Here is a 26,371-nt window from a genome sequence, read left to right on the forward strand (position 1 = left end):
ACTCGGGACCTCTGGGTTACTTAAGAGAAGCTCTCTGTAGCCGAGCGGTATATTGCGGCTAGTAGTACACCTGCACGTGCACGTGTATGGCATATGAATAACAATCATCCTAATTACAGTTATTAGTTAGTATGACAGGTGGTGAAGCCTTTACAAACAACCTGATTACATTTATACAATCATCCAGTCATCCTCCTCGGAGACTTTAGTGACTAATAATTGATTTCTAGTTGTCCTGGTTATCGGACGGGTGTAATCACGAGCTTGTCAGTAATTCAGACAGTGTATTTTTAAAAGTGATGCTATCAAGGATGTGACAATTGCTGTTTATAGCATTGTTCGGGTAGAATTTCAAGAACGATGACCCATGTACATGTATATCAAAATGCATGATGTATCTGAGGCTAGCCATGCTCTGAATGACGCACGTGTGTCGATTCCCATGCTTTATATAGGGGGTTGGTCAGTGCAAGGTAACAAAGCACAGCAAAAGAAAAATGGCTTCACTTCCTTGCACACTTGAACTGTCATAACGTATTGCATAACCATCACGGGTTCATAATTTTTTAAAGTTCAAAGTATTTTCAAGATCGCAATCGTGTTGGCGATCAAATATGAATAAAATGTTCAAATGGACTAAATTGCTCTCCTGTCTCAGCACAAGAATTGGATTCTAAGTTGATGCAAATTTTAAATTTTTGCGTTTGAAACTCAATATTACAAAAAAGAATTCTTTAAACTTTAGCTTTTCGTAATAAAATGTTTGTACTTAAAGCCTTAGAATACATTTGTTAAGGATATTTATTTCTTAATCAAAGTGCATATAATGACGTAGTGTATTGAAAACGTCGTTTAATAGAATTTTGTGCCTCGTTAGTTGTTTTTAATAAAGGCGGAGATAACTAATTTATGTGTTTTTCGAGATTTGAGAACATGTTTAAATCATTTACAAGCATTCTAGTGACGAGCATTTTCATTGTCTTGAAAATTTATGTTATCGTGTAATGCCGCACAATTTTAAGTTGTCAATTGTAACGTTGTTTCTGATTTGCTGAAATAACAACAAAAAAAAACAAAAAAAAAACCAAACAAAAAAACCCAATGACATGAGTTCCAAGAATTTTTTAATTACGCGAGATTGGGCATAGAAATTTGATTGCTTACATCAGAGGAGTTACACAATAAATCGAGTGATGTTTTACTTTTATGTAAAGCCCAAGGCTTATTTTGTGATCAAAATATAAAATTAATCTATTAAACCGTGAATTGGGCCCAGTTTCAAGAGCATTCCTTTAACTTTGAGGAATCTCTTAACTTAAAATTCCCTATAGGAAAGCATTGCATAAGCTAATGAAAATCTTGTTTAGATCTGTATAATGCTTCCCTATGGAGAATTTTAAGTTAATGAATGTTTAAGGAATGTTCCTGAAACTGAGCATTTGTGATATAGTCGAGTAGCAAGCTGTTTTTGTACATAGCTCTGATACTGACGTTCGTCATTGCATTAGCACAGTATTAGACGTTTATGACATCATATATCGATATACTGTATTGGGAGGCCTTCCAATCAATTGCAAAATTAAACAATGTTATGAATTAATGTACCTGTTTTACAGGACGTCTTGTGATCTCCGACAACAATGTGTGTGTCGGTGTGTGATTAACATGCTTGTCGTGAACAAGGTGTTTAATCATTGTTAAACTGCATGATATATAGATATATAGGCTTTTACGTATATACATCAAGGGCTTTAATCTAATTATCGAGAACTGGATATATATCAGTTTTAGAAAATGGTCGGTGGATATTTGTATTAGCGGTTTTAATTGGAGGTACTTTACATGTCGGAGGATCGAGAGAGAGTTTATCTAACAGTAGTTAGACCGAGATATGGTATGTATTTATAGATAGAGTTCAAACAATGTGTATAATACTTTAAAATATATGTGTGCCATTTAATTAAACAATTGTAAATGTAATTAATTCTAAACACATAATATATTTTAAAAGAACAATGGGGTTACAACGGAGCATAATAGCTTCAGCTTAGAAACCCGTATACTTTTAGAAACATCTACGTACACCTATAGGCCCAATAGACAGTGTATAGTTCTTAATTATTCAGGAATAATTTCCAAACAGCAAGATACCTCTATATATCTCTTCTCATTATCACAAACACACACACCTCTTTCTCTTTCTCCCTTTCCCTTCCTCTCGCCCCCCGCCCCCCCCCCCCCCCCCCCACACACACACCTCTTTCTCTTTCTCCCTTTCCCTTCCTCTCGCCCCCCCCCCTTCCCACTCTCTCAAAACCTGCATCATTTCTCCTCTAAATTTATTTCTTTGTAAACCGAAACGTACCCGAGAAGACAGTATATATGCTTGTGAAGTTAACTAATTGAGTTAACGGGTACCTATAACGTTTACATGGGAAGATAGCTCAAGTCTTTTTGTATCTGTGAACTACTTGCGAATTTAACCTTTGGGTTAGTGTACTTTTGATTTTACTACAGTTGAGATATCTAAAATGTTAACATTGAAAATAATTTATACGTTTTACTGAAGTTTACCTGTGAAGTTTGCCTATAAAGCTTACCTGTGAAGTTTACCTTTAAAAGGTTACCTATAGTTTACAGGAACAATGGCTTTATTTACTTGGTTGATAGGAACTTATTCAATGAATATCTTACTGACTAATAAAAATATTGATTTGACAATGTACACCCTGGAAGAGCTTTAGCTTTTTATAATGGTGAAGCTTCGCTGTGGCAGAAGTGTTAAGGTATAACGTATGAATGAATATAAACAGCGAGCAAAGAAGTGGTTTGTCCTTGAGCATTTAATATCTCCAACAATTATTACTATCAACAAGTGACAATAACGGACTTAAGGTAGCTCATTTTCACCCAGATTGGCACTTGATACTTATCGCTACCAGTGCCATGTGAACTTTCGCCTCGAAATATACACCGATAATTCCACAGGGACCTGACACGAATGTCTAACCAATAGTATTTAAATGTTATATTATGCAATATAGATATATAATATATTATTGGTTATAAATTCGTGTCAGGTCCCTGTGGATACTTCATCAACAAAGTTCCTTCTTAGTGGTGGAGTGTTTATGAGTCGGTATCATAAATGACGAAACATAAGACAATTAAGATCTTTCGACAAGTTTTCAATTATTCTCTGAGAAAGGTTGATTATTTTTCTTTTTTTTTTTAATTAATTTTCTTAATTTAATATATAAATTTCGGATATAAGTTATCTTTTATTTTCGTCTGTGTGGCCAGAGTCACACGCCAAGGGGAGCTTTGTCATTTTAGCATATGCTTTGAAGTTCAAAATGTCTCCAATAATCAAAACCATAATGGAATTCGATTTAGTCGTTGTCTACATTTGTTTTTGGACATACTCCATTCACCAGGGACTATAATGAACATTGAATAATACTCTGAAGTGTACGTAATTCGACGTTGGGTCAGATTTTTTCTTAAACAATTACAATGTGTATAACACTATTTATTTGGCGAGAATTTGTCCTGGATGTAGGAACAAACAATGTCTATTTGGCGCGAATTGAATTTAACCTAAATTATGAAGTTGTCCTGATCATGAGCTCTGAACAATATCTCGTTCAAAAGGTCGGGATGAGTCGACCCGCTTATGACGTCACCAAATAAAACAAAATCAATTTGAATACCCATTCAAGACTGATTAAACACATTTAAATACCAGTTTTAAAGTCACGGTCGTCTAGTCCAAATAATACCGTTATGTTACCATTGACCGATTGCCATTACACGTGGCACGAAACAGATTCAATGCCGTGTCAATTTAACAATTTAAAAAGCTGCATTAAAACACACAAAAAAGTTCTCAAAAGTTCGTCACCAAGAAATACTTTGTCAACTCTTCCTTGCTTTAGTTAATTTCAACTAATTTTATATTTATATGAAACAGTTTTTAAATTCAAAAGATTTAGATGTGTCCTGAAAGAAAGAACGATTTTTTATGGTGAAGCTGACTGGGTTTCGAAGAGCAGGTAGCATTCTGTGAATGGAGTGTCTTTATTTACTAGTTACAGGTTTATTATTGTGCTCGAAGATCACAATGGTTCAGTATCAAGTACGGTATATCAGCGTCTGAGGTCGACACGACAGGATTGTCTATTTTATCACCAGGCCAAAACCTTGCCAGTTCTGGCTACCCCTAAAATAGAGCAGAACTGGCAACTAGAAATGAATTAATAACGCTTTGATTGATTCAATCATGTTTTATTAGTAAACAGAGACAAATTTCGTTAACTCGAATGAATCTGAACAATGGCGCTTCGAGTTATCCGAGTATTCGCAATTGGACAGGAAATATTTATTACAGTGTAGGACCGAAAATATACTTTGAATAAAACACGTTTCCATGGTCATAAACATTAGACTTAAGTTAAACTAAGTACGTAAATTCACATTGACAGAACTTATTGTAACATCATTTGTGATTGGCTAAATCAGACTTGTAGGTAAGTCTGTTTGATGATCATATGATCATGGAACTAGGTGTTCTAGTGAAACGAGTTCAAGTAAACGATGTTCTAGTAAACGATGTTCAAGTAAACGATGTTCTAGTAAACGATGTTCGATGTTCTAGTAAACGATGTTCAAGTAAACGATGTTCAAGTAAACGATGTTCAAGTAAACGATGTTCTAGTAAACGATGTTCTAGTAAACGATGTTCTAGTAAACGATGTTCAAGTAAACGATGTTCAAGTAAACGATGTTCAAGTAAACGATGTTCAAGTAAACGATGTTCTAGTAAACGATGTTCAAGTAAACGATGTTCTAGTAAACGATGTTCGATGTTCTAGTAAACGATGTTCTAGTAAACGATGTTCAAGTAAACGATGTTCAAGTAAACGATGTTCTAGTAAACGATGTTCTAGTAAACGATGTTCGATGTTCTAGTAAACGATGTTCGATGTTCTAGTAAACGATGTTCAAGTAAACGATGTTCTAGTAAACGATGTTCGATGTTCTAGTAAACGATGTTCTAGTAAACGATGTTCTAGTAAACGATGTTCAAGTAAACGATGTTCTAGTAAACGATGTTCAAGTTAAAATAAACATACGGATGACATGAAAACACGTTTCAAAAGTTTATCATTCTTCTTCAAATAATGATTGACCAGGCTGGTGTTAATCTCTATTTTGTTAGTTTGACATCAGCTGGGTGGTGTTGTCTTCTAATGTGCCTGATTTGTGCGCTTTTTGCGCGAGAAAAAAACGCTAATAAGGTAATTCAAAGAAGTGCATTTTATTTTTAACTGCAAATACCACGTATTACCTTTCTCAAGGAAAAAAAACCTCTCTAGCAGAAAAATACTACTTTTTCAAAAGAAAAAAATCTACTATGTAATAAACAAATCACATTTTTCTTGCAGTTGTTAAAGTAGATCTAGAGCGTATACGTGTACGCAGTCTTTCGTTTTTAATCTTGCCTAATGCGGAAATAGAGATATTTATTAATTAGTACATATTACATCTATGTAATGAAATTGGACGATGCATAGATTCTAATTAATGTCCACGAATTCCTTGATTAAAACAGACACAGATCAAAGCTCGCAGTGAACAATATACTGTGGTCATCATCATGCTTCTGTCTGTATGGTTCATTGTGCCATTCGCCAGCTGATTGTAATAGCCACGTGCTCTGTGTATATAGATATATATACGAATGTCTTATTTAATGTACATATAGCGACTGACTAACCATTGGAACGGAACAGCTATAGTATCTGTGACCCAGAACGATTGACAATTAACGGCATTACATACATCTACCCGTATATACACAGTACATAAAGCCGACACGCTCGTTTGTGCCTTGTCTTGTAAAACGTTAATGACATAGTTCAGAAATCGCCATCAGGACTAGTTCTGTATCGTGTCGTCTGCTGCGGAAACTTTGTGTACAATGCCATGGCAGCGACGAGTAGAGACAGTTACATAGTTGACATCAACATTTCAAGAAGTAAACAGGTTCACATCAGACGGATGCTTACCTGTATGTGTATACCAACAATGACGGATTTATGGCTATAACGTCGCGTACACCATGTTATGGGTAGGTAAAGATGGTGTTTATAAACACCCGTTATTTCTCTGATCAGTGGATGGGTTACCATGTTCTAGGGTTTTATGGACAGCTGTTCGTGATCGACAGTGGGGTTAAACGCTAAGGTAAACAGGTAAATAATCAAGTTATCTGTACAATGCACTTAACGCCTAGCAGCAGTGGTGTATTGGGATTTCTAAACTGTCGCATGTACCGTAAATATAACGGTACCGCTGTGATAGTCGCTAACGACAGGTGATCATGAGGGCTGAGGATGATAATGGTCATAAATTAAATCTGATCATCACCGAGTCTTACAGACGGGCATCCTCGATACTCCAGGGGTTACTATAACTGATGCTATATCCACCCCTGGAACAGCCTCAATACTCCAGGGGTTACTATAACTGACGTTACATTCGCCCCAGAATTATCTCATAGAAAAACTGAAGGCAGTTCAGGGAGACAATTCTGACCAATCACAAGGCTGCAGAGATATCCTTTGATGATCAGAGAGAGAGGATGCCTATCTTTAAAGCAACACAGTCAACCACAATGAACATTTATTCGATTCCTTCGATGTACATAAAAGGATCAAATTAAATGTGTCTTCTGTTGCCTTCAGTTTTTCTTTGACATATTTCAGGAGTGAATATAACGTCAGTGATAGTAACCCCTGGAATATTTAGGATGGTGTTGAGTAACAAAGTGGTATTCTTTATAAATTAATTTGTTATTTCTGTAAATCAGTTGATAGGTCAGTGAAAGTCTGTTTGTCCTGCTTCTAAATGAAATTCCTTTACAAGTTGATGTCTGGAAACTGATGCTTTTGTCTTAAATATTTTTTCTATTATTTCAAACCCTCAAAATAAGTTAAAGTTGGACAAATGTTTTGAAGAATTTGTCTTCCAACTTGAATAAGAATTTTATTATCACATTTGCCCCTGAAGACACTTATAGACTTTTCTGATTCAAAGGCTAGAACAGTTCATTTCTATTTTTCAGGGGTGTATTTATTCATTGTTCTACCCATTACACTGCATCACAGGATTCAGAGTGTGTATAAACCATTTTTAGACATACATTTGTGTTCTACACAGTACTATTATAGTACTACATGTATGTAGTCATAAAATGTTTAAAAGTGATTTATACCTCTGGTGGCCGCGGGGTCCATAATGATTTAAACTATTTAATTCTCAGATCCCTGTGGATATAAATGGACATTTGTGCAAAATATGACATATTCTTGAAATGTATTTCAAAGTCTGAACATTAATTCTGGTACAATTAAATGTAATTTTAGGGTTCAGCTATTTTGACACAAATTAAACACATGTACATGACTTCAGTTCCTTGTGAAACTGATACATTATAATACATTACATAGCTTATGTTAAGTGAGATTTCCAATAAGATAATCACAGCTTTTTCAATAAATTTTATGTAGTTAATGGTTTTCAACCCAATAAGCAACAAGGATGTGCAAAAAAAAGAATAAAAAATGTCATTGACGCTAATATTGATTGTAAATTGTTCCTTAAAGGACTCTTTTCATGTTTTTCATTAATAATGCTGGGAGTGGGTTTGTATTTAAAAGCAGGAGAATAGAGTGTAAAAAAGGCATTAGGTTTACATATACATATCATTACTCAATTACATTATGACGTCAATATTACTTAAAAGTAGCAGTGAGGGACAAATATTCAGCATAATTATAACATTGTATATCTGAAAGTCTCTGAAAAAGGTGAAGGAATATGAATGCTTATTGATTGAGCAAGGTAAACAAGTTTTCTGGCATTATGATTACAAGTCCATTGCAAAGGCCCAGTGGGCTTGTATCCTTCACCAGCTATCTTGTAATGATACTTAAGACATAAGAGAGTCAATAAGAATTTCTATGTATAACCCAGGTAATATAAAGTCTCTAGGCCTCTTGGAAGCCATTTGAAATTTCCAACCTATTTCACCCCTGTTACCTTGAATGGGTCAAGGTCATTCATTTGAACAGACTTGGTAGCCATTCATCCCACCACCTTTTGTGGTTTTTATAATCAGGTATGGATTTTCTGATATTTAATTCTTAAAAATGGGTTTCCACATATTTTTGCTCAATTTTTACTAGAGATGAATATTTACATGTCCTTTCAATTAAATTTACTTTAATAACTTTATACAACCAAGGAAAAATAATAATAATAAAAAAAAATGAGGGAATGAACCAATATGTTTCACAAAGACATGGAAAACTCCAAACCATTATATATTCATCTGTACAACTGGGTAAATAAATCTGTTCATTACAGACGTAGCTTGATTTGTAGGGGTTCAGTCAATGTTTAATCAAGAATTTTCTGGAAGATTTATTTCATTAAAATAAAAATTCAATGTCTGAATCCCTAAACCACTTGATTTAGTTTTACTATCGACTAAACATTAACCACCTTCCTGAACAACAATGTTTATTTTGCGTTAGTAATTCACAAGAATAGAATATTAAACTTGAGTCTGTATTGATTTTAACAGAACAGTCGTGAAGATCTATATTAGTATAGGTATATACACAACACTTGTAGGTATATATACAGGTATAATGGAAATTTCTCGTAGTCTATAACCCACAATGCCTATTTACCTACTGAAGTATATATATGATTTACATATTAGAGCCCATAGATGTTTCCTATTTAAACAACATTTATATGTATTCCATTTACCTTGTATAAACATATATCTGGGACTGTGTGGTTAAAGTGTTCTGACATATTACCTCTATTAGCCATCCATTCCACTTCAGGGATTCAAGTTCAAATCTCACATGTGTCAAGGTACAATTGCCATAAGATGGTGGTTTTTCTCCAAGTACTACGCATACATCAAAACCTGTCATGTCCTAATTAATGACCCCGACTGTTGATAGGCTGTACAACAAAAACAATACAAACAAGATTTATACAATATGATTGTAGAATACATGTACATATGATACATGTATTTCAGCATTAAACAATGTATTTTACTTCTATATAGATGCCAGAGCTTTGCAGACAATCAGCTCATAATGCGTGTGTGAGATGATTATCTGGTAAGCCCTAGCATCTGTATACCTAAAGACTAGGAAAACCATTTATCAACAACGTTATACTCTACAAGATTTGCTATGACACATTCCAGGGGTAGGTATAATGACTATGATAGTAACCCCTGGATTGTCAAGGATGGAGTTGGATATAACGACAGTGATAGTAACCCCTTGGGTATAAAGGATGGTGTTGGGTAGAATGATAGTGATAGTAACCCCTGAAGTAGTCCGCTAAACCTGCCTATTAGGCTTTTTATTTTTTTAATTTTTTTTTTTGCCTATATATTAAGCAAAACAAAAATTAATTAAAACAGCCTAATAATATCAGTATAAACTTTATTTTTTTTACATCAATTGAGAAACAAGTTATACAACTTATATAAACCTCTCTCGATGGCCTGGATGAAAGCGTGCGAGGGGTCTTCATGTGGGAGGAAACCGGAGTGCCTGGAGAAAACCCACGTGATCGGGCAGGTGACCCCTAACCTTTTCACGTCCGTGCCGGGGATCAAACCCCGGCCGGCTAAGTGAAAGGCGATTGGCTTAACCACTACACCACCCGAGCACCCCTAATAATATAGGCAGGTTTAGCGAACTACCCCTGAAGTATCAAGGATGGGGTTGGATATAATGATAGTGATAGTAACATCCCGAGTATCAAGAATGGGTTTGGATATAATGATAGGTGGGTTGGTTTGGATATAATGATAGTGATAGTAACATCCCGAGTATCAAGGATGGGTTAGGATATAATGATAGTGATAGTAACATCCTGAGTATCAAGGATGGGTTAGGATATAATGATAGTGATAGTAACATCCCAAGTATCAAGGATGGGTTTGGATATAATGATAGTGATAGTAACATCCTGAGTATCAAGGATGGGTTGGATATAATGATAGTGATAGTAAACCCCTGGAGTATCAAGGATGGGTTGGATATAATGATAGTGATAGTAACCCCCTGAGTATCAAGGATGGGTTGGATATAATGATAGTGATAGTAACCCCCTGAGTATCAAGGATGTGAATATAACGACAGTGATAGTAACCCCCTGAGTATCAAGGATGTGAATATAACGACAGTGATAGTAAGGATGTGAATATAACGACAGTGATAGTAACCCCCTGGAGTATCAAGGATGTGAATATAACGACAGTGATAGTAACCCCATAAAACGACAAGAGTATTGAGGGTGATCTTAACACATATATTGAGGTCCAAAGTATACAGTGGTTTGTAAGGCTTCCCAACACTAGCCTACATTAACCAAATTTAAATCTGCATGAGAACCCAATATCATACAGCTGCCATATCATATTTATGGTTGGGTGGTGTTTTTCACCAGTGAACTGCAGTTTTTCTTCACCCCCCTAATCTGGCATGCCTTAACCAAACCACATATATCAATATATTAACAAACTTATAATAGAGGCTGGAAAGATTGTACCAAACCTGATGTATCAATGTATTAACAAGCACCTTTTTAAAACAGAGGCAGACTCAGACTCGGAAGAATTGTACCTTGCTCACCAGGCAGCAGCTAATGGTGACACAACCCTGTTGATTCAGGCCATACAGAAGGACCCTAGTGTTATAGAGCAGGAGGACATTGATGGTGAGTTTGTCACTCCATCTCATTACATACATCTGTATTCGTCCCAATAAACGCCCCTCTCCCTTATTTTCGCACGGCCTGTGTTGACCTCACCCTAGTAAACCCTTTAATATAGTTAAAATACACCAGTAAAGCCTTCATATCTCATGACATGTGGTATTTAAAATTACGATCACAAGTTTAAAGATGCTCCACCGCCGACAGAGCATAAATGATATCCATCACTTGAACAATAATTGGTGTTTAATCGTGTATATAAATGTCTTATTAACACAACAAATAATATAAAATTATTCATTTTGCCTTTGGTGCATACGCAATCAGTACTTCATTCCATATAGGATATAGTGCCACGGATTTTTTCTTTTTCTTCGGGATGCAATTAATTATTTTTCGTAATCTTAACTTGAAGTAAAATTAGAAGCTTATACTTTTCAATGGTGATAATGGTGTAAAGTAAGTAACTTTCATAACTGAAGAAAAATATTAAATTCTCTGCTCCTGTTTTTGATAGTGAAAAAAATACCATTTGTTGCCGGTGGAGCATCTTTAAACAGCTCAAATACATTGTGTAGGTAACTGTAAGTCAAACTAGAAATGCATTTTAGGATGTACAATGTATATATACAGTATATACATGAATATCATATTCAACCCAATAAGTGCACAAAATTTGATTCTATTTAGTTCCTCTTATTTGGTTCAGGGCGGCGCTTATAGGATTCATTGGTTTTATTAGTTTAAGTTTTAACGTCCTTTTTACAGCCAGGGTCATTTAAGGATGTTTTAAGGGCGCTATTGGGTCTAAAACCAGGCTATCAAGGACACCAAAGGGACATGACAAAAATGTTCTATATAGACAGGTGTCCTTTATACAGATATCAATTATAAATTAAAATGCACTGAATTGTGTTGATGACTCTGTCCTTTATAGAAAGGTGTTCTTTATATAGAGGTCAACAATAAAGTAAGTTGCACCAAATGTGTGATCAGTCTTTCCTTTATAGACAGGTGTCTTTTATAGCAAATTAAATAATTGTATCAAACTAATTGATAAATTTTGATAAAATTTGCACAGAACCCTGACATAAGGGAAAGTTTAGTAAACTATATAGGGTTCAGTCATACCCCCTATCACTAAATTTGTGCAGCAGGAGGTATGAGCGGGCCACTCTGGTAACAGTTCTAGATATTTCCTGATCTGGAGGCATAATAATGTACTTATGCTACTATTCATTTTGTTTTTCTTTTTGAAACACTGATTCATGTACAAAGCTAAATTTTGTAAAAACTAAAGGTATTTCCTATAACGAATCACAGAATTGGCTTATTAATAATATATGATGCCAATAGATAATAATTTACACTACATTAAAATAAATATGTTTCCTATATTCAAAGAATGATATTTTTTATAGTTCTACATATGTTTTGGTACAGGCTATACTCCATTGTCACATGCTGTGCGTGCTGAACAGCTTGGAGCAGTTAAGCGCCTTATAAAGATGGGTGCGGATGTGAACTCCCGCGATGGTCAAGGTCGTACATGTCTTTCCACAGCTGCCTATCAGGTTTGTGGTCTGCACCACTGCTGTCATGTGATTAACTTTTTATCTGTGTTAAGCTGTCATCAATGGATCAAACAAAAAACTAAGAATTAAAACAGTAATCGCCATGAATGGCATGCTAGTATTTATATGAACCTTTTGTGTTGTAGGGTTGGTAAAGACAGGTCATATAGACCTTTTGTTTGAGTTGTAGAGTTGGTAAAGACAGGTCATATGGACCTTTTGTTTGAGTTGTAGAGTTGGTAAAGACAGGTCATATGGACCTTTTGTTTGTGTTGTAGAGTTGGTAAAGACAGGTCATATGGACCTTTTGTTTGTGTTGTAGGGTTGGTATATATACAGGTCATATGGACCTTTTGTTTGTATTGTAGGGTTGGTATATATACAGGTCATATGGACCTTTTGTTTGTATTGTAGGGTTGGTATATATACAGGTGATATGGACTTTTTGTTTGAGTTGTAGAGTTGGTATATGTACAGATGGACCTTTTGTTCGTGTTGTAGGGTTGGTATATATACAGGTCATATGGACCTTTTGTTTGAGTTGTAGGGTCGGTATATATACAGGTCATATGGACCTTTTGTTTGTGCTGTAGGGTTGGTATATATACAGGTCATATGGACCTTTTGTTTGTATTGTAGGGTTGGTATATATACAGGTCATATGGACCTTTTGTTTGTGTTGTAGAGTTGGTATATATATAGATCATATGGACCATTTGTTTGTATTGTAGGGTCGGTATATATACAGGTGATATGGACTTTTTGTTTGAGTTGTAGAGTTGGTATATGTACAGGCCATATGGACCTTTTGTTGTGCTGTAGGATTGGTATATTTACAGGCTATATGGGGCTTTTGTTTGTGTTGTAGCAGGCCATCTTGACCTTTTGTTTGTATTGTAGGGTTGGTTTATATACAGGCCATATTGACCTTTTGTTTGAGTTGTAAGGTCAGTATATATACAGACCGTATGGACCTTTTGTTTGTGTTGTAGGGTTGGTATATGTGTTGTAGGGTTGGTATATATACAGGTCGTATGGACCTTTTGTTTGTATTGTAGGGTTGGTATATGTACAGGCCATATGGACCTTTTGTTTGAGTTGTAGAGTTGGCATATATACAGGTCATATGGACCTTTTGTTTGTTTTATAGGGTTGGTATATATACAGGTTATATGGACCTTTTATTTGTGTTGTAGGGTTGGTATATATACAGGCCACATAGACCTTTTGTTTGTATTATAGGGTTGGTATATAAACAGGCCACATGGACCTTTTGTTTGTGTTGTAGAGTTGGTATATATACAGGCCATATGGATCTTTTGTTTGTATTATAGGGTTGGTATATATACAGGCCACATAGACCTTTTGTTTGTATTTCAGGGTTGGTATATATACAGGCCACATGGACCTTTTGTTTTTATTATAGGGTTGGTATATATACAGGCCACATGGACCTTTTGTTTGTATTCTAGGTTTGGTATATATACAGACCACATGGACCTTTTGTTTGTATTGTAGGGTTGGTTTATATACAGGCCACATGGACCTTTTGTTTGTGTTGTAGGGTTGGTATATATACAGGCCACATGGACCTTTTGTTTGTGTTGTATGGTTGGTATATATACAGGCTACATGGACCTTTTGTTTTTATTATAGGGCTGGTATATATACAGGTCATATGGGCCTTTTGTTTGTGTTGTATGGTTGGTATATATACAGGCTACATGGACCTTTTGTTTTTATTATAGGGTTGGTATATATACAGGCCACATGGACCTTTTGTTTTTATTTTAGGGTTGGTATATATACAGGTCATATGGACCTTTTGTTTGTGTTGTAGAGTTGGTATATATACAGGCCACATGGACCTTTTGTTTTTATTATAGGGTTGGTATATATACAGGCCACATGGACCTTTTGTTTTCATTATAGGGTTGGTACATATACAGGCCACATAGACCTTTTGTTTGTGTTGTAGGGTTGGTATATATACAGGCCACATGGACCTTTTGTTTGTGTTGTAGGGTTGGTATATATACAGGCCACATGGACCTTTTGTTTGTATTGTAGGGTTGGTATGATGGTGTTATGTACCTCCTTAGGAAGGGTGCCAAGCAGAACATCTCAGATAAATCTGGCCGGACCCCACTTCACGCCTGTACTTACGACAAGGACCTCAGGTAAAGATGTTTAAAACTGTCGTGTCTATGAAAAATTAATGGTTCTCTCTTCGAAATACAATTAAAGGCTTCTTGCAACTAATTGCAGCAAGTTCACCTTTCATCTTTTCAATAGATGCACTGTCAGACTTTTAGCTACACAGCTCATACGTTCACAAAATACCTTTGAGTAATTAGCGAAAATTTCCCCCTTGTATAATTTCTACATTTTCAGTACTGTCTGTACATCAATGTGAATTCTATAGTAAAGCTTCTGTGTTTGTTACAGGATTATTGGTGCCTTGTTACAGACTCTTACTGGATCAGAGGTCAATCAGCCGGACAACGAGGTATCAATAAAAACATTCTGTCATATGCTTGCTTTAAACAAATGTATTACATAACTTGCGAACAACTAATGACCTTGTCCATGTAATATTTACTCTGGACGTAATGCTTCGGGCAGGAAATCCATTGTGACGTCATGTCTTGACATCAGAAAATATGTCATGATTTGAGGGCGTCATGACAAAATGGCAGCCTCCACTGTAGTGCGACACATTTTGACATTGAAATTTTTCAAAATGTTGCTTGTCATTGTTGTTATGCTATAAAAAAGATATCTTAAATTTGTGATATTTTTAAATTCATAGTATTTTAATTTGTGTTAATTTTAATTTCATGACATTTTAATTTGTGTTAATTTTAATTTCATGAGAATTTATGTCTACAAAAATGTATGAAAATGTATTTTTAAATTCATAGTATTTTAATTTGTGTTAATTTTGATTTCATGACATTTTAATTTGTGTTAATTTAATTTCATGAGAATTTATGTCTACAAAAATGTATGATATCATAACTAACTTTTTTCCCCCTTGATTTAAAGAAAATGACACCGTTACATTGGGCAGCGTTCCATGACCGACCAGAACATGTACAGATGTTGATCATGCATGGCGGGGACATGACTTGCCAGGACGTGGACAATAAAACAGCCCTACACTGGGCAGCACAGGTCAGAATAAATATTGGTGACCACAGGTCAGAAAAAATACTGGTGACCACAGGTCATAATAAATATTGATGACAACAGTTGACCTACAGTGGTCAAAGGGAACTACTGCCAATAATGGTCACTTTTGTATCCACAATGAAACTTTAATGTTTAGAACAATAAGTTATTCTTTTTCTTTAAAAAAACAGGAGGGGGATGATTGCAATTGCAGTTCTGGCTCCAGTTGCTTCAAATGTGATTTTACAGCTCAATCAATTTAATGGTAAAATTTTCATTTCTGATCAATTGTTGCAAAACATGTGATTCTATCTTCGCTAAAGTCAGAAAGTAGGTAAAGAAATGAGTTCTTATATACGAATCCTAAAAAAGTTAGTTTTACAAAAGATTATTTTACCTTTATATGAAAATTGTTGTTAAATTTTGATCACCTTTTTGATCAACTGGGCCCTGAAAGATCCCGACTCCCCCTTAAAATTCAATCTTTTATTTCTAGTAGTTTAAAGCAACTGAATTAAGAACACTGCATTAAGTGATTTTATCTTATATAAGGAAAAAATTGCTTACAAGGACATGTTTCTTAGAAGAAATGTGTTGTGGTCAAGTTGAATGTACACATGTATATTTTGTTCATGCATTGAAATAAGATACATTTGTATACTACTTTTTATGCAGAAAGGAAGCATTGAAAGCTGTCGTGTACTAATACACTGTGCCAAAAATCAGCGTTTTGTCAACATCCCCGATTCCTCTGGAAAGACAGCTGTACATTATGCTGCTGCTGCTGGGAATGTGAATATCCTGGACGAGCTGGCTAAGTTAACAGGGTGTGAGCTGGAATGTGAGGATCCTGATGACAGGTGATTATCTCCCTTAATGTATGAACCACAGTGTGATTATCTCCCTTGTATCTACCACAAATTGATTATCTCCCTTGTTATTTGTATCGACCACTAATTGTGTGTGGCTCCCTTCACAATCCCTGTTTTGCCTCTTCTAGGTTAATATAGCTGTCAAGTTACATTATGGTGTGACATTCTTGTTGCTCCATAATGAATATGGAGTATAAGTACGATGTACCTAGTGACTTGGTTTTAACATTTTGTGCTCACTTACCTTAAAAGCTTGTGCCAAAGTGCAACATTCATCCTTCTTTTTGCCCATAGATCTGATATGGCACCTGTAGCATAATTGTTGCTGGATAAAGGATTTCCAAATTTGTTCACATGATTGACTTTCATTCAAGGTCACAGGGACCGAATAGCCTAAAATGTTTTATTAGAAGAACTTAAGTTATAGTAGACCTGTAGCTGGTAAGATAAATTTAGGGTTACCTAATGAATGACCATGACCTTCATTAAAGAGTCAAATAGGCTAAATCTTTTACAACTTCAGTAACTAAGAGGCTAAGACACCTTGTATTGGGACTGTAGCATGCTAGGATGAAGCACTACTGAAATGTTCAAATGAATGACCTTGACCTTCATTCAGAGTCACAAGGTTCAAAAAGGTCATCATCTTTAAATCAATATAGCAGACTAGCTATAGCTATTGACAAGAATTTGTTTAAAGATTATGGCCTTTTTGGTAGTGCTTCAATGTTTTAGACAACTTTTACCTTGTTATACAAATAATTCTCCTGTAGTTGAAATCCACATATTTAAGCCCTTCAAGTGATCATGATGCCAATGATTTTACCTTTTTTTTCTTAACTAGTTGGAATACCCAGTACATTTGTATAACTTTTGAATACCCAGTACTTTTGTCTTTAATTGTTTGAATATCCAGTCCATTTGTATAACTTTTCTCTATAAGTTTGAATACCCAGTACAGTTGTATTACTTTTGCCTTCACTAGTTTGAATATCCAGTACTATAGTCTTTACTGAGTTTGAATACATAATCATTTGTAGATAACCTTTGTTTTCTCTTCTTTGAAAACCCAGTGCATTTGTATAACTTTTGCCTTCACTAGTTTGAAAACCAAGTACTATAGTCATTACTGAGTCTGAATACATAATCATTTTTAGATAACCTTTGTTTTCACTTGTTTGAATACCCAGTACATTTGTGTAACTTTTCACTATAAGTTTGAATACCCAGTACATTTATATAACTTTTATAACACCATTTCCCCGTAACTGAGTGACAAACTTGTATTAACAGGACACCCCTGCACTGGGCCACAGCCATGGGGCATGTGAGCTGTGTCTCCCTGTTACTCCGTCAGAAGGTCACCCCTAACCCTGTCGACATTGAGGGTGGTACGCCACTTGATTACGCTCAACAATCAGGTCACAAAGGTTAGCAGCGTATACTTGATTATGATATTTTATATTTGATTTGCAACTAAGGAAATCCATGCAAAAAAGGAACAGCTAGCCTGGGTATTAGATATTGCCTTCAGTATTGTGCTTTAAAGTTGTGGTATCAATATTTCACTGATTTCTATATGGAGCATATTCGGGGAGGTAAAATTTTGTAGTTTACTAATTTCTTCAACTTATTGAACTATTTTCTTAGGTACATCAATAATTTAGGAATACATTCAATGGTCTTAGTATTTGTGGATTTCTGTAAAAACGCGAATATAACGAAAATAAACCCCTATGCCGTATAACCATATAGCAGTCATAATGATGTTAGAGTTGTCTGCCCTTTCAATTTCAGACTATTTATTTACAGCTAATGTGTATGGTGCATGTAATAATTTACTTGTTTCTTTCTGAACTTAAACAAAAGGATACTTTTTACTCTCAGTTAATTATCAGAGTTTTAAAGCTGTAAACATCTGTTTCAGGTGCTTTATATTAATACTTGTATTCTATAAAATGTATTTAAAATAAAGTATAATGGGCAACTATCAGATGTTATCTTTAACAGTTCCAAGCTCGTTAATTTCACTCAACAAAACTGTCATTATTTTTCTAGAATGCCAAGCTATGTTGGAAAAAGCAATGGGAATAAAACCAAACTCGCAAAAGGAATCCAAAACAAAACCATGGAAAAGAACGCTTGACACCAATTCTACTCGAAAAACATCTGTACGCAATCCAATATGGAAGTTGAAAGATCTGTTCCGACCTCGACACAAAAAGAGCACCGGTACCCCCACCTCTGATACAACAAACACAAGTGATTCCATAGAAATGAAAACTCTAGTCCCCGACAGTGCTAGTTCTAGAGACACAAGTGCTAGGTCAAGGGTCAGGAAAAATTCAATTGAACTTCGAACCCAGAGGTTAACTCATAGGTCAACTCAGGAAAAGACAATTATCCATCCTCCACCAAGTCAAAAGGAAACCATTCTAAATAATTCTCAGCTTCAAAGGGAGACAACTCTATATCGTGGCGCCGTGCAGAAGCCCGTTGTTAGAAGAACAATGACTATCCCTATACCTATATTAACTGTGAGTCAGCCAGATGAAGATGACGATACTGTTGGACGACCTATTTCAAGTGCAAGGTCACACCTCAGAAGTTCAAGGTCATTGAGATCACCAATGTCATCATTGGTTGTCGAGCATGCTCTGATCCACCGTGAAAAAGACAGTAGTGATAGTGACAATTCTCCCCCCAAAAGTCCCTGGGGTTCTCCTCCCCGGGGCACTACACCACGGGGATCACCCCCTAGGATATCTACACCTAGGGGATCCCCTCCTAGGGGCTCTCCTCCTAAAGAATCTCCTCCGAGGCCATTGGTTGTTCCTAAAATAGTGCTTTCAACAGTAACTGATTTAGATGCAGATCTATCTCCAAAACAACGAAGGAAGAACAGAAAATCTGCAAGGAAGGTAAGAAATATTCCAGGGTCTGATAAATGATAGCAATATCACGATGGTAACAGGATCTTGATCTGGTTACACCCTAGTTTGTGGAAAGTTTGATGAATTAAAGCTTGCACAATTATTGCTTTATTAAAGCCTTTCAGAAATTAATTAGCACTATCATATTCTAATACTAAGTTTCTAAAGCAAAATATGTTTAAATATTGTATTATTGTTGAAATATGCACTTTTACAGTAATTTGCATTATTTGTAACATTATTCCATATTAAACAAACAAATTCTTATTATATCCCCCACAATGAAGTTAAGGGGGGTATACTGGAATCAGGTTGTCTGTCTGTCTGTCCGTTTGTCTGTCTGTCTATCTACACAATTTTTTTCGGGGAACTCCTCCTAAACTACCAAACAATTTTGATAAAATTTGGTACACAGAACCCTGACATAAAGGGGAGTTTACTAAACTATATAGGGTTCTGCAATGTCCTCTATTAATGAAGTTATTACTAAATTTATGCAGCAGGGGACATTAGTCGTCCATTCTGGCTACAGTTCTAGTTTGAAATACTTCATGGAAAACATTGGTTTAACATTTACACCATCTTAAGTATGTACTAAAATATGCGTGATATTGACCTGTGTAAAGTATGACTTTGCTTTTGTTCCAGAGTCCTCGCCCCGAGCCCCTTCATATCCCTCTACCACAACCGTACATGACAACACAGCCTATCGGTGTTCCTGTATCGCCAAATCTACCCCCTGTCATGACCCCACGACTGTCACCAATGTTACCACAGCAACCACTGCCAAGGAAGAAACGAGAGGATCTGGCACCACTACGTATACCTCCCTCTCCGATACCTATTCCCATGCGGATGCCGGCTCCCACATCACCAGGTAAAATTGTGGTACTATCGAAAACTTGATTTTGTGTGCAATTTTTTTTTTGCGAACCAAAATAACTCCCGAAAGTTCTGTGATTAATATATACACCATTTATATTAATTTCCATTGAAATTTAAATCCGTGAATGTAAATTTTCGCAAACTTGTTTTGAAATGGAAATTGAAAATTTAGTAGTCGCGCATGAAGGTTTACAGTGTGAAATAACCCTAGTTTTTGAATTGACAATTTTAAATGTAATATATAGAATAATAGGATTTTAAAACAAGCAGTATGGCAATGTACATGTATATGTAAATTTACTTTTGTCAGCTGGTTTCCGTGGACGGCATGGCAGCAAACAGAGGCGTACCCCTACACCACCACCCACCATCAAACTCTGGCCATCTGAGTATGTACATTTACCTATTTATAACTACTGTAAAACAACTTCATTTTTGGTTTGATTTGTTTTAAAAAATGCAATCAATGTAGATTTGTGAAAGTTTATTTTTGTGAATGTATATGTTAGACAATTCTAAATTGCACCATTAAATTTAAAGATATCCCCATTCAATTTTAAATCCATGAAACTGAATCTCTGTGAAAATGTTTTCAAATGGAATTCCCGAAATATAGTAGCCATGAAAAAGAGTCTGTTTACAGTAATCTTCATTATCAGGAGTGTGTCAAATTGATATGGAGGAAAATTAGTTAGTATGAATCAAAATTTTGCAATCTGGCTTCAAGAGTATATGTAATATACATGTATCTTATATTTCAAAGATCCAATTTCTTTAATGATGTTATAATTAATGTACTACGAAATTGTGAAAATTATGCATATGGCACTGATATATAGATTTCTATGCTTATTGCTAATTTGTTAATAAAGAAATTCAAAGAAAAAAATACAGATTCATTCAAATAGCCAATAATGATATACATATACGTGTAAACCTTATGTAAAGAGTTAAAAGTAACCAGAAAGCATAACATCAAAATATTTGTTAGACATATACTCAGATTTTATTAAACATCGATCATTACAATAATTACGATAATGTTTCTTATTTTAGTGAGAACATTCCACGGCAGCCAAGTCCTATGCTCTCATCAAGTCCAATGGTGTTTGACTCAGACACATCAGAAAAGAAAAAGAGAACTTTACAACATCGATTCAGCGATTTAAGTGATATCAGCGGAATATCACGTAGATTTAGTGGTCTGAGTGATGTGTCACAGTTTTTGACGGTGGACGAGCGTGATCGATTTGGGGGTAGCGGAGACATTTTGTCCTTGTCATCAGGGTCAAGATTATCCATGCATTCCGGTTCACAACATTCAGGTTCACATAGCCCTCTGCCATCGGCACGGAGTGATGCAAGGGGCATACAGTTAACACCTCTGAACAATAGCTTCGGTTCAAACTCCAGTGGAACTCTTTTGTGTGCTTCACCCGTTCCCATGACGACTATGGAGAAGAAAAGTATGGATCGATCCATACAGAGCTTGCTTCATTGAGGAAATTTGTTCTATGATAATGTTACTTCCATGTAAGGAGTTTAATAATATTCTTGTTCATATAAATATTGTTTTGTTGAAAAACTAAAAAAATTCTGACCTTAAAAGTATGGAGATTTTTTTAAATTTCTTGCATTATATCGTAACTTGATCATAATATTGCTTCAAATTACCATTCTTTTATAGACATTTATGCTTTTAATAAAAAGTCAGGTTATATTTTTGACAGAATTTTGTTCTTGATAATCACAAAATATTGTGTATTACCATGAAGCCTGATAAATTCCTGACAAATGATAAATGAAGAGATAGAGTAAGGAAAGCTGGATATCAGTACTAATTCTCAATGTTTGGAATTGTTATTGTCTTTCTATTTCTAAATACATTGTAATGTAAAGAGAATTTTTATTGGCCCTTCTAAAATTCTACAGTCTGCTCCAATGCAAAATTTTTAAATTTAAGAGACTAATTTTTCCATGCAAAATCTTAAAACTATTGCTTTTTTATGGATTGATCACAAGGTTCTCCGAGCTGAATTAAATTGAATTAGATTATCTCCCCTTGTTCTGAAAGGTTAACTATTAATGAGTCATTTTTAGATTATCTCCCCTTGTTATAAAAGAGAGTAACTATTAATGAGAGTCAGTATTAGATTATCTCCCCTTGTTCTAATAAAACCAACTATAGATGAGAGTCAATATTAGATTATCTCCCCTTGTTATAAAAGAGAGTAACTATTAATGAGAGTCATTTTTAGATTATCCCCCCCTTGTTATTAAAGAGATTAACTATTAATGAGAGTCAATATTAGATTATCTCCCCCTATTTTTAAAAAATTGAACTATTGAGAGTCAACATTATTGGTAATTTTATATTATTTATGAACTGATGTATGTGGCTTAATTTTCTAGGATAACATCTATTAATTATTTCAGATTTCTGATATTATATTTTTTATAACATGAAAGTTTTACATTCTATCATATCAAATACAATCACTTATTACTTATGTGCCTCAACAAATAATTACAAGTTAATCAAAATGTAATTTTGTATGCTTTTCTTTTTTCATGATTGAGTAATTCACTCATTTAAAAACAGATTTAATTTCTAATTTAAGTAGATTGAAACATCTTCAGAATACAGTAGTATTAGAAGTTTCAACAATATTTTGTGGTTGATTTTGTATCTCATTTTAATTTTTGATAGTAAAACTCGAAGAGACATTACAAAAAGAGTTATGTGGAGGTTGAGATACATTAGTTGAGACTTATATTCTGGTTACATGTTTTAAAGTGTTTTATTATGAAAACCTGTATGATTTTGATGGAGGGCTGACAACATTATTGCTGTGATATTTATATAGATAATAATCGATGAACCATGAACTTGGGAGTGTGCAATTCTTTTCATCTTTTATCTCATTGAGTTTATTGTTTTTGCGTATTCCTCTTGCAATGACAAATAATGTGTGTTTTACATTTGTAACACACAAATATATGACTTGTTTAGTCTACTGATTGTACTGTGCTCAACAGCAGTATCAAAATGGTGTTTAGATTTCATATGTCGTTAGTTTTCAATTTTTGGAGTTTTTCAAAATATGATATATAGTATATGTTTCAGCATTTACAATCCAAGCATTTGTAACTGTCAAATTACAGAACTGACTGATAATGTATCTATCGATTACTATATTCGCCATAGTTAGTGCCCCTCTCCCTATAATCACCCCTCTCCTTTTCTGGAGAAGAGTTGAAGTTGTATAAGCACCCCCATCCCATGGATTTAACAATGTTTTACAATATGTGATACCTCTAACATCAGCATTGTATCCCATATCATATGAACTTGCGAGTCTTTCACATATGAATCACCACATGATTATGCGTTCACATGAGTACAGAAAGATGAAAAATATGGCAGACTTTTTTCATCCGTAACTTACATTTTGGTTCATTAATAAACTCATCCTTTGGTACTATTAATTAAGCACCTAGGGCGCTAATTACGGCAAATACGGTAGTTACAATATCTGTTTGATATGTAGTGCTCACAATGCCTTAATCATTGGTTTTAAACGGAAGTGTTTATTATGATTACAGACTTTGTTGTTTGATAATTCACCGTTGTTGCCATCATACCATTAGTATGAGACTACTATTAAATTAATGCATCATCTTATTGGTGGGATGACAAGATAATACCCATATTACTAGTCATACATTGCTTCTCAAGAGTCAAGAAGTTTTATTTAGAGTCGCATACATGAAGAACATAATAACATTAGCACTGTAGTGCTATTCTTGCGACAAAGAATATACTTACATGTGACAAAAATAAGTCCAAATAATAAAAAAAATAATTGTAATAATTGTGTCATAAATAGTGAAAGGATCACCTTACTGAACGAAGAACATTATAACACTTGCAGAAAAGACAAATTCCTTTTAACATTACCTCATTGTCTCAAAATAAACCCATCGCCAAAATAAACAACCCAATGTTTCAGTCATAGCCACACCATTTCTTTTGTTTACTGCATCATAAACCATTAACATTTCCAACTTCTTCTCTGTAACCATAACGCCCATAAATATTTGTGTACAGTATACAGTGAAACCTGCCTTAACAATCACCTCTGTATAAAGACCACCTGCTTATTAAGACCACTGTCTTAATGTCCCAATATTGGCCATTTATAACACAATGTGACCTGTGAATAAGGACCATATGGCTATGGAGACCAATTTCCCTTGTACCTTGGGCGGTCTCTATGTCCAGGTTTGACTGTATATATAATCAAGTTTTCTGGACATAAGATTTGAATAAAAGAGACAGTAGAATCTCTTTTTTATCACTTATTATCATTATTTTAAGGAAAAGTGTAGAAAATGTGAAATCACTGTTAAACAGATGTATCTTTTAAGCTGGCCTTAAAGATTGTAGCATTGTGTGAATGTGTTTGTGTATTGACCAAAATTTATCTTTGTTTTTTTCTCCTCTTAAAAACAGGGCATCCAGTATATCCTTGACTTTTAGCAGTCTCAGAAGTCAAATAAACCATTTTTCAGAAATGTAAAGAGCCAAACCATATAAAAAATAGACATGTGCTTCAAAATAAACATGCTTCAAAATAGACATGTGCTTCAAAATAGACATGTGCTTCAAAACAGACATGTGCTTCAAACACAAGAGTCAAAACTGATTTTTGAGAGTCAAAATCATACTTTAAGGGAACAACTGGATGCCCTGCTTAAAAACCATAGAATGCATTATTTTAAATGATATAATTTTCTATTTTTCATTGTTTGCAGAGCATAAAGTAAACAAAACCTATGTCATTAGTTGGTACTTTATGGATGATTTTGACTATTTGTACTGTTTTAAATTTAATGTACATCCTCTAAATTGCATGGTAACCAATTGATTGTGCCTTTTATGTTCTATAATGTAGCAACAAAATCAAAGCTACCCTATTTCAATATTTCTCAACCAACACAGTCAGATGTCTACACAATGTTTTTATTCACTGATTTTAATGAAAGTGGTAGATCCAGTGTTTCTTTTGTGTCATCAGAAACTTCCCAAACCCCATCCCTCATCCTCAGAGATTTTTTTAAGCTTTGAGCCCACAACTCCCAAGATAGTGGCTCTGGATCCAACACTGAATTTAATACTCCTCCCCCTCCCCTCTACCCCACCTTCCCCCTCATCCTGAGATGTATATTTTTTAAAGATTGGACCCCCTCAACCTGCTAGATGATTCGCTGGATTCAACACTGGTTTGTTTATTTTTACGTCCTATTAACAGCCAGGGTCATGTAAGGACGTGCCAGGTTTGTTGGTGGAGGAAAGCCGGAGTACCCGGAGAAAAACCACCGGCCAGCGGTCAGTACCTGGCAACTGCCCCACATGGGATTCGAACCCGCATCCCAGAGGTGGAGGGCTTGTGGTAATATGTCGGGACATCTTAACCACTCAGCCACCGCGGCCCCAATTCAACACTAAATTAGGATGTCATACGGAACACATATGTAACACAAATGTATTACATTTATTTTATTATAATTTACTTCATGTTGATGATTTTTATATCCAGCACTCATTAAACCATACTTAAAAACATGAACACGGAAATGACAAAATATATTAAATATTGCTTATTAATCAATTATCTTTAAAAAAAAGTTTAATCAATTCAATGATAGAACTGTAACTATGTTTTTAAGAAGCTGATGATTAATGTTCCCAGATAAGGGACTTTTGTGATTGTTCAAATACATATTTATTAGTCTGATTAGCTAATTTTATTTTATTTATATCCCATACTTTATCTGTGTTTAAAAGCCACCATGACCGATTGACGAGACCATAGCACCTCTGAGTGGCAAACAAACGATTTGACCATACTGTGATCTTTGCAGTAGTTACCCCCCTTTAACCCACATATAAGTAATACTGAGTACAAAGTAAAAACATCTGACAAACTAATTTTCTATGTTACTCCGACTTTCTAGTTGGTTGTTTAGCTATTAAAAATCAGTTCTTAACTGTTTGTTTCTGTAATAATTGACAATAAAAAGAATACTGTTGAAATCTTGGTGT

The 26,371-nt window shown here is 34.9% G+C and overlaps 1 protein-coding gene and 1 long non-coding RNA gene across 3 annotated transcripts in view; one reads left to right on the forward strand and one right to left on the reverse strand.

Annotated features, from left to right (window-relative positions):
• The first annotated feature begins 1,674 nt into the window (after window positions 1-1,674).
• LOC138335476 (uncharacterized) lies at window positions 1,675-26,362 on the forward strand. 2 transcript variants are annotated; one of them, XM_069284581.1, is made up of 12 exons: window positions 1,675-1,894; window positions 10,705-10,827; window positions 12,268-12,398; window positions 14,469-14,578; window positions 14,847-14,907; window positions 15,447-15,575; window positions 16,248-16,432; window positions 17,738-17,874; window positions 18,503-19,365; window positions 20,026-20,254; window positions 20,573-20,651; window positions 21,319-26,362. In XM_069284581.1, the coding sequence occupies exons 1-12, from the start codon at window positions 1,843-1,845 to the stop codon at window positions 21,761-21,763; spliced, it is 2,544 nt and encodes an 847-aa protein (XP_069140682.1). In that variant the 5' UTR covers window positions 1,675-1,842; the 3' UTR covers window positions 21,764-26,362. The 2 variants fall into 2 exon arrangements, with proteins under 2 accessions (XP_069140682.1, XP_069140684.1); XM_069284583.1 differs by lacking the exon at window positions 1,675-1,894 and adding an exon at window positions 5,773-6,133.
• LOC138335480 (uncharacterized) overlaps window positions 8,594-26,371 on the reverse strand; it is a 28,996-nt gene continuing 11,218 nt past the window's right edge. Inside the window, exons 3-4 of the long non-coding RNA XR_011210289.1 lie at window positions 16,689-16,752; window positions 8,594-9,048 (exon numbers count right to left, since the gene is read on the reverse strand). This is a non-coding gene — a long non-coding RNA (uncharacterized lncRNA). The remainder of the gene's footprint in view (window positions 9,049-16,688; window positions 16,753-26,371) is intronic.

This window comes from Argopecten irradians, chromosome 11 (assembly GCF_041381155.1).
Source record: "Argopecten irradians isolate NY chromosome 11, Ai_NY, whole genome shotgun sequence".
Lineage (NCBI taxonomy): Eukaryota > Metazoa > Mollusca > Bivalvia > Pectinida > Pectinidae > Argopecten > Argopecten irradians.